The sequence below is a fragment of the Mobula hypostoma genome, chromosome 3, assembly GCF_963921235.1.
Source record: "Mobula hypostoma chromosome 3, sMobHyp1.1, whole genome shotgun sequence".
Taxonomy (NCBI): Eukaryota; Metazoa; Chordata; class Chondrichthyes; order Myliobatiformes; family Myliobatidae; genus Mobula; species Mobula hypostoma.
The window spans coordinates 123121990-123139853 of NC_086099.1; the positions used below are offsets into that span (position 1 = coordinate 123121990).

The 17864-nt window shown below is 44.1% G+C and overlaps 1 protein-coding gene across 1 annotated transcript in view; it reads left to right on the forward strand.

Annotated features, from left to right (window-relative positions):
• Nucleotides 1-325: 325 nt before the first annotated feature.
• The window catches only part of LOC134344238 (26S proteasome non-ATPase regulatory subunit 13-like), a 71667-nt gene continuing 54128 nt past the window's right edge, over nt 326-17864 (forward strand). The window contains exons 1-3 of the mRNA XM_063043702.1: nt 326-499; nt 2148-2226; nt 13509-13543. Coding sequence (XP_062899772.1) covers nt 402-499; nt 2148-2226; nt 13509-13543 — 212 coding nt within the window. The 5' untranslated portion in view covers nt 326-401. The remainder of the gene's footprint in view (nt 500-2147; nt 2227-13508; nt 13544-17864) is intronic.

The following is a 17864-nucleotide window of genomic DNA, read 5'->3' on the forward strand; positions in this document are numbered from 1 at the left end:
CAGGGTTCATTGCAGGCGGGGTTTGGGGGGAGGGGCCAGGACGGAGCAACGTTCCTTGAGGGGCGTGGCCAGGGCCGAGTGTCAGTTGCTGAGGGGCGTGACCAGGTCGAAGTGTCAGTTCCCGAGGGGCGTGACCAGGTCGGAGAGTCAGTTCCTGAGGGGCGTGGCCAGAACGAGTGCGGAGTCTGGGGGCGTGGCCAGAACGAGTGCGGAGTCTGGGGGCGTGGCCAGAACGAGTGCGGAGTCTGGGGGCGTGGCCAGAACGAGTGCGGAGTCTGGGGGCGTGGCCAGAACATGTGCGGAGTCTCTGGGGGCGTGGCCAGGGTTGACTGACGGGCCTCCCCGGTCGTCAGGGCGGTAAGCCGGTCGTCGGCTGCAGTGCGGCCGTGAGGATCGGCAGGATGAGGGACCCAGTGGGGTTTCTGCGGCGGCAGCAGGAAGCAGACAGCGGGGATGCGGCCGAGCGCTGGCAGAGGATGGAGACCTTTTACAACCGGAGGTGAGGCCTCGCCCTCCCCGCCCCGAGGTGCCCGGGACACCGCCCCCCACCCCCGGCCGGTCTCTGCCTCGGCCTCCTGTGGAGGTGTTGGTGGGGGATTCTGGGTCTCCCCTGCTGTCCGGGCCATAGGCGTAACTGGGCAGCCTCTTCTCGCTGGGGGAAGGGGAGTCGTCTGCCCTACCCAGGACCAGGCGGACGGGGTCCCGGTTTGTAACTCATGCGGGATGAGGTGACTTTCCTCCTTTTCATTTTGAGTTGAATGGCTGGAGAATTAGGGGTAGGTGCGGCTCGACCTCGCACCCTGCCCTGTTTGAAACGCCTGGAAGTGCAGGGCCAGCCAAAATGCGCAGCCAGCGTGCCTTGGTCCAGGGATGGGCTGGCTAGTGAATTTAGAGAATGTGGTCTTCTTTGGAATCACAATCAGGTTTATTATCACTGACATGAGTCGTGAAATTTCTTTTGCGGCAGCTGTACACTGTCCTTAAATTGTAATGAGTATAGACGAAAATTCAATTCAGTAGTGTAAAGGGAGAGCGAAAATAGTGAGGTGGTGTACATGGGTTCATTGTCCGTTCAGAAATGTGATGATGGAGGGGAGGAAGCTGTTCCTGAAACGTTGTGTGTGTATTTTCAGGCTCCTGTCCCTCCTCCCTGATGGTGGCAAGGAGCAGAGGGCAAGCTCTGGGTGATGGGGGTCCTTAATGATGGGCGCCGCCTTTTTGAGGCATTACCTTTTGATGTTTTCAGTGCTGGGGAGGCCAGTTCCATGAAAGAGCTGGCTGAGTTTTCAGTGCTCTGCAGCTTTTTCTGATCCAGTGCAGCCTGACTGCATTAGGAGAGATGCAACCATGCCCTTTCACTGACAGATGCCGACCATATTTCCATCAGCCTTTGTGTCTGTTCATTATTACTTTCTTAAGTTCCATTTCACAAGGATAGATTGCAAAGTGCCTTGTAAAGCACTCGCCTCTATTTCAAATGCAAATTGCAAGTTGAGTCGGTGGTAAGGAAGGCAAATTCATTTTGAGAAGGCTAGAATCTAAAAGCAAGGATGAAGTGCTGAGGCTTTATAAGACACTGGTCAGATCATGCTTGGAGTATTATGGGCGGTTTTAATTAAGGATGTGCTGGTATTGGAGAGGATCCAGAGGAGGTTCGCAAGAATGATTCTGGGAATGAAAAGGCTACTGTATGAGGAGTGTTTGATGGCTGTGGGCCTGTACTGGCTGGAGTTCAGAAGAATGAGGTGAAGAACGCATTGAAACCTGGGGAATCACTTAAAGGCCTAGATGTGGAGAGGGTATTTCCATGGGTTTAGCACCAGAGGGCTCAGCCTCAGAATTGAAGGGTGAACCTTTAGAACGGAGATGACAAATTTCTTCAGTCAGAGGTGGTGAATCTGTGGAATTCATTGCCACAGATGGCTGTGGAGGCAGGTCATTGGGGGTTTTTAAAATTAAGGTTGATGGGTTCTTGATTAGTCAGGGCATCAAAGGTTACGGGGAGAAGGTGGGAGATTGGAAGTGAGAGGGATGATAAATCAGCCAAGATAGAATGGGAAAGTGGACTTGATGGGCCAAAAGGCCTAATTCTGTTCCCATGTTTTATGGTCCTATGATCTAATGTTAACTCTTCTCTTTTGATCTAGGCTCTGGCATCAACTCACAGTGGAGCTGCTGGAATTCACACTGATTCCCTGTTTCCCATCTGGGGACAATCTCTTACAGGTAGGGGATGTAATTAAACAACCCTTAACTTGTAGGATATGTATGGGCTGGGAAGCCACGTTATAGCTTCCTATTTCTCCTCCTCTCACCTTGAAACACTCCTATGTGCAGCCGCAGCTTGCACTGGCTCCACACACACACCACCCTCTGAGTGAAAAGGTTCCACCTTTCACCCTCAACGTCAGCAAGATGAAGGAATTGGTTGTTGACTTCAGAAGGAGTAGCGGACCGCAGGACCCCATTTACATCGGTGGTGCGCAAGTGGAACAGGTCAAGAGCTTTAAGTTCCTCAGGTCAATATCACAAATGACCTGACTTGGTCCAACCAAGCAGAGTTCACTGCCAAGAAGGCCCACCAGCGTCTTTACTTCCTGAGAAAACTAAAGAAATTTGGCCTGCCCCCTAAAACCCTCACTAATTTTTATAGATGCACCGTAGAAAGCATTCTTCTAGGGTGTATCACAACCTGATATGGAAGTTGTCCTGTCCAAGACCAAAAGAAGCTGCAGAAGATCGTGAACATGGCACAGCACATCACACAAACCAATCTTCCGTCCTTGGACTCACTTTACACCGCACGCTGTCGGAGCAGTGCTGCCAGGATAATCAAGGACACAACCCACCCAGCCAACACATTTTTTGCCCCTCTTCCCTCCGGGAGAAGGCTCAGGAGCTTGAAGACTCGTATGGCCAGATTTGGGAACAGCTTCTTTCCAACTGTGATAAGACTGCTGAACGGATCCTGACCCGGATCTGGGCCGTACCCTCCAAATACCTGGACCTGCCTCTCGGTTTTTTTGCACTACCTTACTTTCCATTTTTCTATTTTCTATTTATGATTTATAATTTAAATTTTTAACATTTACTAATTTTTACTATTTTTAATATTTGTAATCCAGGGAGTGGAAACGCAGAATCAAATATCGCTGTGATGATTGTACATTCTAGTATCAATTGTTTGGCGACAATAAAGTATAAAGTAACCCATGACCTCCAGTTCTAGTCTCACCCAAACTCAATGGAAAAAATCTGCTTGCATTTACTCTATCTATACCCCTCATAACTTTGTATACCTCTATCAAATCTCCCCTCAATTTTCTACATTCCAAGAGTAAAGTCTTAACTTATTAGATCCTTCCCTGTAAGCTCAGGTCTTGAAGTCCTGGCAACACTTTGCAGGTTTTCTGGTTTTTTTTATTGATCTCTTTCATGTTGGTAGGTCGATTAGAGTGATAAATGAATTTTGGTCTTGCATGTAGTGTCCAGAAAAATGCATGAATAATCACAAGCTCTCCAACAACAGAAGGACCACAATGTTTCTCACTTTTCACAAGACTATACAACGCAAGGGCAGAATCAGGCCATTTAGCCCATCGAGTCTGCTCCACCATTCCATCATGACTGATTTATTATCCCTCTCAACCCTGTAACTTTTGACAATCTGACTAATGAAGAACCAATCAACGTCCACTTTAAATATACCTGATGATTTGGCCTCCATAGATATCTGTGGCAATGAATCCACAGATTCCCTATCCTCTGGCTAAAGAAGTTCCTCCTTAGCTCTGTATTAAATGGATGTTCCTCTATTCCCAGGCAGTGCCCTCTGGTCTTAAGACTCCCTCAGTATAGGAAACATCCACTCTATCTTAAAGGCATCCGTTTAGTCTTGCGAGACCATGGATCTGCGCCTGGAAAGTCTTCACTCTCCAGGGCGCAGGCCTGGGCAAGGTTGTATGGAAGACCGGCAGTTGCCCAAGCATCAAGTCTCTCCTCCCCACGACACCAATGTTGTCCAAGGGAAGGGCATCACAGCTTGGCACCAGTGTCGTCGCAGACACAACACGTTGCCTCGGCTGGGGCTCGAACTCATGACCTTCAGATCGCTAGTTGAATGCCTTAACCACTTGGCCACGTGCCCACTCTATCTAGGCTTTCAATATTTGATAAGTTTCAATGAGATCCCCCTCGTTCTTCTAAACTCCCCGTATGTCATTCTCAGAATCATTCTTGTGAACCTCCTCTGTACCCTCTGCAATGCCAGCACAGTTTTTAGATGCAGGTCCCAAAACAGCTCACGATATTCCAAGTGCTATCTAACCAGTGCCTTACAAGCCATCGACATTACATCCTTTTATATTCCAGTTCTCTGGAGATGAATGCTATCATTGCATTTGCCGCCTTTACCACTGACTCAGCCTGCAAGTTTAACATTTAGGGAATTGTGAACGAGGGCTTCCTAGTCCCTTTGCACCTCTGACTTTTGATTTTTTCTTGTAGTTTAGAAAATAGTTTACACCTTTATTCCGTCTACCAAACTGTATGACCATACACTTCCCTACACGGTATTCTGTCATGGGGTGTAAATGCTATTGGTTCATATTCAAAAGTGGATTTAAGGCCGGTGCGCTCCAGTGGGTGGAGATAGGGTGGATGGACAACTTATCCTGTTTTTCAAAATGGAATTGGCTTTGAAGTTGTAAGCACTTGAGATAGTTTTCTGCAAACAATTTTTTCTGTCCACGCCTGTGTTTTGCATTTATGACCAATTGAAGTTTTGGATGGTTTCTAAATATATTCCTGGCCCCTGCTATACTCGCTTGAATCTGGAAGAATATCAAGGATCTCATTGAAGCCTATTGAATATTGAAAGGCCAAGATAGAGTAGACGTAGAGAGGATGTTTCTCGTATGGGGGGAGTCTAGGACCAGAGGGCACAACCTCAGAATAGAGGGATGTCCGTTTAAATCAGGTATGAGGCTGTCAAAGGTTACAGGGGAGAAGGGAAGAGAATGGAGTTGAGAGGGATAATCAATCAGCCATGATGGAATGGTGGAGCAGATTCGATGGGCAGAATGGCCTACTTCTGCACCTGTGTGTTAGGGTCTTTAATATGCTTAGAACAAATGCTAGAGTACACACACTGAGTTATAAAAAACCCTACTGACATTATGCCTGCAGTTTCACGGAGAGGAGGCGTGGGGCGGATGTGCTGATGGCAGCAGCTGAGCAGAATGATTAGAATTAGTAGATTTCGACCTAGTGGCATTGTGGCCTCTGCTTTAGCAAGCAGCAACATAAAAATAAAGCTAAACATTTGTTTGCTTTCCTTGCTTGTTTCTCTCCAGGCAGAATTCTTTTGCTGTTGTGTTGAAATGACCTTAATCAAAGTAATTTGACTGAGCAAATCTTCCTTCTCGCTCTCCTTCCCCACAGTGCTACAGCCTTCACCACTGATTGACCATGTCCACCCTCATCCAGATCTCACCTCTGCTGTCCAGCTGGGTGGGACTGATCCTGTCTAAGAAAATGGGGCTATAGAATTACCTGTAAGGGATTCAAATTCCTTTCTTTATTGCATGTACATCAAAACATTGCAATGCGTCATTTGCGTTAACCAACACAACCCGAGGGTGTGCTGGGGGCAGCCCGCAAGTGTCACCACACATTCTGGCGCCAACACAGCATTCCCACAATCCTCAGCAGAACAACACAGGAACAAAACAGGCCCCTTTTCGGCCCCCTCGTCCACGGGCTCACAAACATCGCAGGCCTCCAACCTCAGGATAGGCCGCCCCGGGCCACCAGCCTCCAGTGGACTCGCAGACATCTGGCCCCTGAATTTTCCAGCGGATGTAGTAATTGTTGGTACAGTTACAGCATTTACTGTAAAAGCCGTTTAGGTAAGTGTATGGCTGGAGGGATATTGACCAAACACAGGCAAATGGGGACTTCTTGATCAATATGGACGTAATAGGCCGACGAGTCTGTTTTGGTGATGTAGAACTCCACTGTTCAGATTGAGAGTTATTTATCACGTGTACTGTACATTGAAACATGCAGTGAAATGCATCGTTTGTGTTAACAACCAGCACACCCTGCAAGTGTTGCCACGTGCACTGATGTCAACATATCATGCTGGCAACGTTCGGCAGAGCAACACGAGTGACAACAACAGAACAACAGCAAAGCAGAACAGTCAATAAAGGCCCCATCCCCACCCACCCTTACATAGAAAGTCTTCTGACTCCAGCATCGATATGTTGACGATCTCCTCACCCCGGCCACCACCACTCATTTCACCACATTGTTCATGATATGTTCTAAAACACATCAGGTTTCCCGCTTCCACCACACCACCCTCTACAGTTCAGGTTTATGGTTGTCATAGGCATACATACACGGTATAAATGCCATAAAAATTAGCTTTTTCGGAAGCGCAGTAAATTATAAGTACTGGTGTATTAAAATAAATTATACATAAGAACGAGGAGCAGGAGCAGCTATCTGGCCCGTTGAGCCTACTCCACTATTCAATAGATCATGGCCGATCTGACCATGAACTCAGCTCCAGCTACCAAGCTTTTCCCCATCGCCTTTAATTCCCCTGCTATACAAAAATCTGTCTAACTGTCTTAAATGTACAGTTGATTCCAGTCAAATTGGACAAATCAGGATCAGTACATTTTGGCCCAATTAAGCACTTTAACTAAATAACAAATTATGTATCTAAATGAAATACAGAACAAATTAGAATGCTACCAATACTACTACAGTATTATAAAAGTGTGTATCAGTTGCTAATAGTTATCAACAGAGGAATTCAGTTTGTGTTCTTTTGATTAACTGTAAATGAACAAAATCAGCTAAGACACCTTGTAAGACAATGGACTGCCTGTTGTCAGCAACTGCATCCTTCAAATCTTCATTTCTATTGTAACATTTAAGGTGATTGTCAATGCCTTCAGACTCTTCTAACTTTTTGAAGTAATTAAATCATTTCAATTTCACTCTTGATCATTTCTGGCATCTGCTAGGTTCAGCCCTGAATGCTTGAAACCACAGTGAACAAAACAGTTCTGAGTTGTCTGCTGCTTATTTCTCACCAACTATCAGTGACAAATATCACTGCTTTTTGACCACAAACACACACAACTGATGTAATTTAAAATCTGTTCGCTCTAAGATTGGTTTGGTGTCTAATGGCAACACAAATGCACGTTTGGCACCGGTTAGAAACTGTCCGACAAGTCTTTGCCCCTATTAAGTGGCATGGTGTCAAATAAGTGAAGGGAATCCCAGCTATTTTCTCAGCAAGTATTTGTTCTTTTAAGCATTTTCCTAAATATGCAGGTTAATCGATGGCACAGTTAAGCAGAAACCATTGTATTTAATGAGGTAGCCTCAACTGCTTGCCTGGGCAGAGAGTTCCACAGTTCCACTACTCTGGGAAGAGCGTTCCTCCTCATTTCTGCTCTAAAAATCTATACCCCTTGTTCTAGGCCATGTTCCCTAGTTCTAGTCTCATTTACTAGTGGAAACAACTTTCCTTCCTCTTAGGTGTGCAAAATAAATAAAACTTATGCAAGATTGAGGGTGGGGGGAATACAGTTCAAGTTGTATTAAGGGTTTTCTGATCAGTTCAAGAAACTGATGGCAGAGGAGAAACTGTTGAAACTTGAGTGCGGATCTTCTGGCTCCTGTACTTCCTGCCTGAAGGTGGCATTGAGAGCTTGCCTCTTTGTTGTGCCCTGTATCTTATGCAGTGGTCGATCTTAGTGCCAGAAATTTCTTCCAGATACTTAAAAGCAAGATTAGGTTTATCACTGTCATTTAATGTGAAATCTGTTATTTTGCGGCAGCAGTACAGTGCATTACATAAACTGTAAATTACAATAAGTGTGTGTGTATTCTGTCTCTCACTCACCCTCTCAAGGAGATATGAGCTGATATTTCAGGAAGAAAACAAAGGGGCCAGTGCTTTGCTTTTGTCTCAGATAGCAGACCTCAGCAGGATGGAAGCTGTTGGTTTTATTTCCATCCCGACCGTTCCCACGCAGCAGTTGGAACCTCGTTCAGATTGTTGACAGCCTTTCAAAGTCTGACCATGAGACAAGCTTTCAAACTGCTCCATTGGCACATAATTCCACTTTTTTATTGCTTGGCCCCATATCTGCCTTTAACCCACACCAAGATCAATCATTCCAACCCTTGCTGCTTACATAGCCCTCCATTTTTCTATCATCCATGTCCCTAGTGTATTTGCCTTTACTACCACCCTGGCAGAGCATTTCACACACCCACCACTCTCTGTGTACTGTATATAAAAAAAAAACAGATTTACCTCTGACATCCCTTTATAATTTCTTCCGATCACCTTAATTATGCCCCCTTGTATTAGCCATATCCACTCTAAGAAAAAGGTCTCTGGCTGTCTGCTCTATCTATGCCTCTTCTTATCATCTTGTATACCTCTATCATGTCCAAGTTTAACTGTGTTTCAGCCATATGAATCCCATAGATACAGTGAAATGAAGCAGCGTTACTCTGGCCAACAGTCACTCACTCTCACGCCTCCGTCAGCCAGAGTTGGCCATGGATTTTGCACCTTCGCTGTCTAGGTACTCAAGCCTGGGCAGTACAATGAGAACAAGCAAGCTCCCCCTCTCCATGCAGCTGATGAACCCAAAGGAACGGCAGAGACCGATACGGTTTGGTACCAGCAGTGTTGCAGAAGTTGCCAGTCATCATTGAACTTGATGTATGATCGCCTTGGGGACTCCAGCTCTGTATTTTTCCCCTGGGGTGGGGTTTACTCCCGAAACCTTCCCCATCAGTGGGTATAGCTGCAAGGCAGCGGAAGTTTGAGATCAGTTTTCCTTCTCTACGAGCTTCCAACCACGGCTAACAAGCACCATCTGCCTGAAGCGACTGGTTTTAAGATGCCGGTAACCCTCACCTTCGCCTCTTCTCCTGTCAGTAGAAATGATTCAGTCAGGCTTAATAGCTAAGCCACATTTGAAGGCCAGGAGCTGGACTTGGTTGTCAGAGGCTATCTGGGGTGCATGCCATTGTGAGCATTGAATAGGCAGTGGGAGCTGACCCTGTTACCACCCCTGGCTATAACAACCTTCAGGAACCATAGCACATATGAGATATTGTTAAGATTCTGTCACACAAACAATATAGTCCAAGTCCCAGAGTCCATGAATGTTGCAGCAGTCTGCAGTCAAAGACAATGCATCTTGTTTCTGAGCGAACACTCTAGGCCAGCACAGCCTCTAGCATGTACACAGCGCCACACCACCTACTGTGGAACGTACAGACTCCACCGCTCTCCTGGGCAACTGAAAGCAGGCCTCGTCCTTGCTGGACCCAGGGAATGCAGCTCCCCTGCAGTCTGCCAATAAGTTAGTAAATCGGACTTGCAGCATTCCACTGTCTAACAGGGTCTTGCATCACAAGAAAACCGACTAAGACTATCACGACTTCTTCCCCCTGCCATCTGATTCCTAAATGGACATTGTACCCTTGGACGCTACCTCACTTTTTAAAAAATATACAATATTTGTGTGTTTTGCACATTTTTTAATCTATTCAATATACATACACTGTAATTGATTTACTTGTTTATTATTATTATTTTATTTTATTTATTATTATTTTTTCTCTTCTAGATTATGTATTGCATTGAACTGCTGCTGCTAAGTTAACAAATTTCACATCACATGCCAGTGATAATAAACCTGATTCTGATACTGAATCCAAGCAAGCCAGCATCTTCTACTGGAAGGTCCTCTTACTCCTCCTCACTCCATAGAGGAAAGTCCTAGATTGATCAGCTTATCCTCATAAGACATGCTCTCTAATCCGGGTGGCATCCTGGTAAATCTCTTCACCTTCTCTGAAGCTTACACATCCTTAATATAATGAGGTGACCGGATCTGTCACAATTTTCCAAGCATAGTCCAACTAGAGTTTTATAGAGCTGCAACATTCTCATTTCTCTTGAGCTCAATTCCCTCCCCCCACCACCCCCGCGACTGATAAAAGCCAACACACCATATGCATTCTTAACCATTTATCAACTTGCACAGCAGGTTTGAGGGATCTAAGGACATGGATCCCAAGATTCTGCTGTACCTCCACACTGCTAAGAATCCTACCATTAATCCTGTACCTTGTCAAATTCAACCTTCCAACGTGTAGTACCCACACTTTTCCGGATTGAACACCGTCTGCCATGTCTCAGCCCAACTCTGCATTCTGTCAATGCCAATTAATGCCGAAACCTGTGTTTATTCCTGGGCTTTGTGGAAGTCAAGAAAGAGACACAAAACCTATTGCTTCACGATCTCAGTACTAACAGCACAAAGAATTGGAGATAGTCAGTAACCGATAGCAATGGAAAGTAATAGAAGGTATGGCAGCTGATGTGCTCAGCTTTTTATACCATGTTTTTTAAACATTCCATCTAAATATGTAGATAAGAGTTAACCAATCAAATAAATCCCTATCCAAATAATACAACACCAGAGAAACTTTCCAGAATGATACGAAGAACAGTAGCCACTAGGGTACACACTGAACAATTGAGTATACATACTGTGACCACTAGGAAACTTACTAAGCGGGTACATGTATATTGGTAGTTACATAAAATACAAGCATGCAGTTGAGGTGGCACTGGTGAACCTCTGGCTGATGGCTAACGAAACAAGGAGAACAACTAAATACATTGTTAATCTCACTTTTTCTGGCAAATGATTATTGTGAGTAATGGTCTGTAACTTCCCTTTGGACTGGGGAGGGGGCGTAATTCGATGTGGCAGAATCAAGGCAAGTCAGGCATCGGGCCCCTCGCCAAGGGTGAGGAAGACCTGAAGTTCGATCGTTTTAAGAGCTGTGCTGAAGTCCGATTACAGGCAGCGATATTCAGGCAACAGAGCATACCTGAGTGACCGAACTCGATGTTTGGATGGAGGTTTAAGCGCAGGGCCAAATCGGAAAGGTTGGTTACAGTCCGAAACATGGAAGTGGGGTCCAGGAATCAGAGCGGATTGGGCCGGCTGAACCCAGTGTTTGGACGGAGGTGTAAGCGCAGAGCTGAATGGGAAAGGTTGAGCACAGTCCGAATCAAGGGGCAGGGTCCTGACCCCTGACCCCTGACCTTATTGAGGCAATTGAACCCTACGTCTGGACATCGAATTAGTGCCCGGCCGGATTGAATAGGGCAGGGTGTTGGAGCCCGAGGTGAGGGGTGGGCCAGTTCAAATCACTGCTCCACGGCTGTGCTCGAAAATGAACGATGCTGAGCTATGAAACTACTTTTGTAGACTTCAATTCAGACCCTATTTGCTTGCAGTTATTGTTTGCGTGATTTTTTTTCTCTCTGCACGTTGGGCGTTTGATGGTCTTTCTTTATGGGTTCTTCAGGGTTTCTTTGTTTTGTGACTGCCTATCAGGATACAAATCACGAGGTTGTATACATACTTTGATAATAAATGTGCTTTGAACTTTGATCGTTAATTGTTAACTGCAAAGAACATAATTAAATATTCTACTCCAACAGCCTTGACTGTCCAATCTGAAGTGGATAACCTCCCACCTTCCCCATTTAAATCTTGACTTGTCTATAAGTCTACTGCCCAGAACCACACTTTGATCCTGTCATTGGACACCTGCTTTGACCCCTGGACTGGCAACTCTCATCCTTTCTTTAAGATCCCTAGATGCTCTCAGTTTAGCACATCTCCTATCTCCTTCACCAATGGAACCTGCAAAGAAATGTGTGCTCCCCTGCATGCAGAGCCTTGTATGTTCAGATTTTAGTCATAGAGACTATAAGACATAGGAGCAGAATTGGGCCATTTGGCTTATTGTGTCTGCTCTGCCATTCCATCATGGCTGATTTATTAGCCCTTTCAGCTTCATTTCCTGCCTTCTTCCCATAACCTTTGTCACCCTGATTAATCTTTAAACTTTAAACATACTCAATGATTTGGCCTCCACGGCCATCTGTGACAATGAATTCCACAGATTCACCACACTCTGAGTAAAGAAATTCCTCCTCAAACCCTGTTTCAACTGGACGTTCCTCTATTCTGAGGCCCAAGCACACTGTTCTTAGGGTTCTAAGCAGTAGATCTCCTTCCCAAAACATTTCTACTTTTCTCTCTCTCCTTGTAAATCTTTGAGAAAGATCTGTCCATCGGCACTGATACCTTTTGTGGTTTGGTATAATTTTGTTCCAACATTTTGCTCTTGTGTCTTACGATCTGGTAAGGGACAATAAATCAGCTGTGATGGACTGTACAGAGTGGATTTGATGAGCTGAATGGCCAAATTCTATTCCTATGACTTATGGTCTTATGAAGATGTATCTATGAAGTGATTTGGGATATTTTGGTGCATAAATAGCAGTATAATAAATATAGGCACAAAAGATTCTGCAGATGCTGGGAAAATACACACACACACACACACACACACACACACACACACACACACACACACACACAAGCAATGCTGGAGAAACCCGGCAGGGCAGGCAGTGTTTATATAGAGGGGAATAAGCAATTGGTGTTTTGGACTGAGACCCTGTATCAGGACTGGAAAGGAAGGGGGAAGATGCAAATATAAAATGGTGGGGGAGGGTAAGGAGGGCAAGCTGGAAGGTGACAGGTGAAGCCAGGTGGGTGGGGAAGGTAATGGGCTGGAGAAGCAGGAATCTGATAGGAGAGGAGAGTGGACCATGGGAGAAGGAGAAAGGTGGAGGGGGAAACCCAGGGGGAGGTGATAGGTAGGTGAGGAGAATATGTAGAGGGCTAGGGTGGGGAATAGAAGAAGAGGGAAGGGAGAGGGGAAAACGACTGGAAGGAGAAATTGATATTCATGCCATCAGGTTGAAGACAAATTAGATGGAAAATGAGGTGTTGCTCCTGCACCCTGAGGGTAGCCACATCATGGCAAAAGAGGAGGCTGTGGAATGAGGATAGGAATTAAAATGGTTGGTCACCGGAAAATTCCACTATTGGTGATTGGAGCAGAGATGATTGTTTACAGTATTTTGCTTCTCAGGGTTTGTTTTGTTTATAGGATGCTTTAAAGCTCGATATGGATCTTTGGATAAAATCAAAATAAAGTTTACATGTCAAGATGATGGAGTTTTCTTTATCTCCTGAATCATTATAAATAGCTAAACACAGATTCTGTAGATGCTGGAAATTCAGAGCAATGCACATAAAGTGCTGGAGGAACACAGCGGGTCAGGCAGCATCGAGCTCAGGGGTTCCCAACCTTTTTTAGACCCCTACCATTAACCAAGGGGTTTGAGGACCCAGGCTGGGAACTCCTGATGGCTTCTACTTTATAATATTACACTTGTTTTGAGTTGTTAACCAAAGGCAATAAGTTTCTTTGGATATGTTTGAAGAACTGATAAGTTAATCAATTCCAGATACAAAGGCTCCACATATAACCATACCATTTTTGTATTACAGTTGTATGAAAACTTCATAAGTGATTTTGAGCACAGGTAAGCATTTGGCAAGATGGCTAAAGTTCCTTTAAAACATGATTGATCTAATTGGGTTTAAAGTGTAATCTCTTTGTCCAAGGGTTCTAATGATAAGGTGAATTTCAACTGTTGGGTAAGTAATGCAAATATCCTGACTGTTGACTTGGGATACAGTAGGGTGGATGTTTTTTCAGGTGTGATATTCATTCTCAAAAGTCAAACGTCATAGTAAATGTATTCTCAAGATAAATATATTCCTAGTGCCAGTTTATTAGCTACCTCCAGCACCTAATAAGATGACTACCGAGTGTATGTGCGTGGTTTTCTGCTGCAGCCCATCCACATCAAGATTCGACGTGTTGTACATTCAGAGATGTTCTTCTACACTGCACTGTTGTAATGCTTAATTATCTGAGTTACTGTCCCCTTCCTGTCAGCTTGAACCAGTCTGGCCATTCTCTGACCTCTCTCATTAATACGGTGTTTTCGCCCACAGAACTGCCACTCACTGGATGGTTTTTGCTTTTTTTTACACTATTCTCTGTAACCTCTTAAGATAATTGGTGTGTAAATCCCAGGAGATCAGCAGTTTCTGAGATACTCAAACCACCCCACCAGGCACCAACAAGCATTCCGCAGTCAAAGACACTTAGATCACATTTCTTTCCCTTCCTGTTTGGCCTGAACCTCTTGACCATGTCTGCATGCTTATGTGCATTGAGTTGCTGCCATATGATTGGCTAGTTAGATATTTGCATTAACAAGCAGGTGTACAAGTGTACCTAATAAAGCGGCCACTGGGTATACATGTTACCATATGCTACCTTGAGATTCATTTACTTGTAGGTATTTACATAAAAAATAAAGAAATACAACAAAATTATGAAAAGCTATACAGTTGTCCGTTGATTAGGCTAGAGTTAAATTGGGGACTGCTGTGTGGCACAGCTTGAAGGGCCAGAAGGCCCTATTCCATGCTATATCTCTGAATGAAATATATGACTAAAGACAATCAATGTGCAAAAGAAGACAAATTGTGCAAAAATAAATTTAAAAAACACTGAGAACATTGTTTAGGCTCAGTAGGATAGGAATGGCTTCTGGAAGTCAAAGATGAAAAGGCACCAAGATTCTTTGAATTCACTCGAATAATAATATTGTGGCATCTTTAATGATTAACATTAAAGTTTTCCAAAAATCCACATAGAGAATGAAAGGGATCTTCTCTACAAAGAGTTGCCTGTGTCTTTAGCTTTCTTTTTCAATCCATTCTGAGGACACAAGGTGCCACGATAGCGTAGCGGTTAGTGTGATGTTCAGGATGTTAGAGTTCAGTCAGGGAGTTCTCTGTAAGGAGTTTTTGTACGTCCTCCGCATGAAATGCATGGGTTTTCTCTGAGTGCTCCAGTTTCCTCCCACAGTCCAAGACGTATCAGTTAGAAGGTTAACAGGTCATTGTAAATTGTCCTGTGATTAGGTTAGGGCTAAATTGGGTTTGTTGGAGGTTGCCTGGAGGCACTGCTCAAAAGACCAAAAGAGCCTATTCCACACTGTTATCGCTAAGTAAAAATAAATAACTAAACTGCTATTTATTGCCCATTCCTAGTTGTATGAGAAAGTTGAGCGAGTTTTCTTCTTAAACTGTGAAGGTTTGTTTGGTAGGTCCAGCTCACAACCATGGATGGCTACAAAATTCAAAGTAAATTTATTATCACAGTACGTATGTGTCACTATATTCTACTGTTGGATTCTGATGTTTTCTTTCCAAGGTTCTTTTGGAAGTCAGGTAAACACTTAAAAACTTGGTGCTTTGTGATGGTTATATTAAGCGCTAATAGAACAAGGAGAATTGGAAACGGGGAATAGTGAAACTTTAGAAGGTACGAACAAACAGCAGAAAAATAATAAAGGTAGTGGGGCAATGTGTTTTGCCCTTGTACCCCATAGATAAGAAACATTCCATTCAAATATGTGGATAAGAGTTAACCAATCAGATAGCCCCCATTCAAATAATGTGATACCAAGAAATGTCCAGAAAGACACAGAACTGTAACCACGAGGGAACACACTGGACAATTGCATATGCATATTGTGACCACTAGGAAATATATTAAACAGTTACATAATACAAATACAAGCAGGCAATTAATAACAATTATACAAACATGCAACATGACCCTGAGATCCTGTTTCTTGTGAGCATTCACAGTGGAACAAAGAAACACAGCAGAATCAATTAAAAACTATACATAAACCAAGACTGACAATGTGCAAAAGGAAGACGAGCTGTGCAAATAGAAAAGAAATTATAAAGAAGCAACTAAAGAATACCGCAAACATGAGTTGTAGAGTCCATGAAAGTGAGCGTAGGTCCTGGAATCAGTTCAGAGTTCAGATGAGTGAGGTTGTCCACACTGGTTCAGGAGCCTTATGGTTGGGGGGTGGGGGGGGGTAATAATTGTTCCTGAACCAGGTGGGCCAGGAATTAAGACAGTTATTGCCCTTCAACCAGACCAACAGGCAGTATGCACCTCAGTGGAAAGGGGACATTTACCCTTGTAAGAAGGGGGGATGCAAAAGCAGAGGATGGGGTTCCAGTGCTATTGAGAAGGGTTCAGTCTTGCTTGGTGGAAAGGAGTGAATTGGAAATGAATCTCAGGGTTGTATATACAAACATATATTTATGTTGATTATAAATTTGCTTTGAACTTAGGAGGATAGAATCAGAGAAGAGAAGCTATCCAGAAACAGGAAAAAGGAGGTTGGTGGATAGAAGAATCGAGGAAGGCAGATGCTGGGAATCCAGAGCAGCACACACAAAATGCTTGAGGAACTCAGCAGGTCAGGTAGCATCTATAGAGGGAAATAACGAGTTGACATTTCAGGCCGTGAGCCTTAAGGGTGCACAATCGCATAGGGGATTGCTTGACACTATTACAGCTCGGGGCGTTGGAGTTTATTTCCGGCATCCTCTCTAAGACAGTTTATATGTCTTCCCATGTACGTGTGGGTTTCCTCCCACAGTCTAAAGGCATACTGATCAGTAGGCTAATTGGTCATCGTAAATTGTCCCAATTAGGCTAGGGTTAAATCAGTGCGTTGCTGGGTGATGCTGCTTGAAGGGTTGGAGGGGCCTGTTTCGCACTGTATCTCTAAATAAATAAGTCTGAGTCCTGCTGAAGGGTCTTGCTCTGAAATGTCGGTTGTCTGTTTCTATCCATGAATGCTGCCTGAGTTCCTCCAGCATTTTGCGTGTGTTGCTCTAGACAGGCAATAGTATAGGTAATGAGAGGCAATGGTAAATGATGTATCTCATAAAGAAACAGAACATACATGTGTCAACAAATACAAAGTTCAAAGTAAATCTATTATCAAACTACTTGTATGTCGCCATATACAACTCTGGTATTCATTTTCTTGTGGGAATTCACAGTAAATACAGAAAACGCAATAGGATCAATGAATGACCACACCCTACAGGATGGACAAACAACAAGTGTGCATAAGACAACAATCTATGCAAATACAAAAATAAAAAAGGATAATGGTAACAATAAATAAGTAAGTAATAAATACCAAGAGCATGAGACAAAGAGTCCTTGAAAGTGAATGCATAGGTTGTGGGAACAGTTCAGTCATGGGGTGAGTGGTGCTGAGAGAAGTTATCCCCTCTCGTTCAAGAGCCTAATGGTTGAGGGGTAATAACTGTTCCCAAACCTGGTGGTGTGAGTCCAGAGGTTCCTGTACCACCTTCCTGATGCCAGCAGTGAGAAGAGAGCATGTCCTGGATGGTGGGGGTCTCTAATAATGGATGCTGCTTTCCTGTGACAGCGCTCTGTGTAGATGTGCTCAATGCTGGGGAGGGATGAACAGTGATGCAGTAAGATAAAAGGCAGTTTATCTGAATGCCCACAGATTAAATGAGTCAATGATGTAATTGAAAATAAATGGGTACGACTTGATTGCATTTATTGGGACTTGGGTATTCAGGAGTATTTATTTCAGAAGGATAGTTGGAGGGGAACTGCTTCTTCCTCTCTGCTATGTTCTATGGTACCATACCTTCACAATCTGACTCTGAATACCTTAAGGGCAACTATAATGGGCAATAAAGAAAATAATTACATTTAACAACCTTAAAATTTAACTCCACCATGGATGGTCCCAAGACTGGCTGCGAAAGGAGGAGAGTTGGGCGTGGGCCTCTCAACTATATCAAATTAAAAGTTAAGAGCTACAGAAATGCCAACAGAAGCTCCAAAGACATCATCACTGGGAGATGAAGGGTCTTCAAAGATGGTTCACACTTGGGGACAACTTCAAAAACTGACCCAGGACA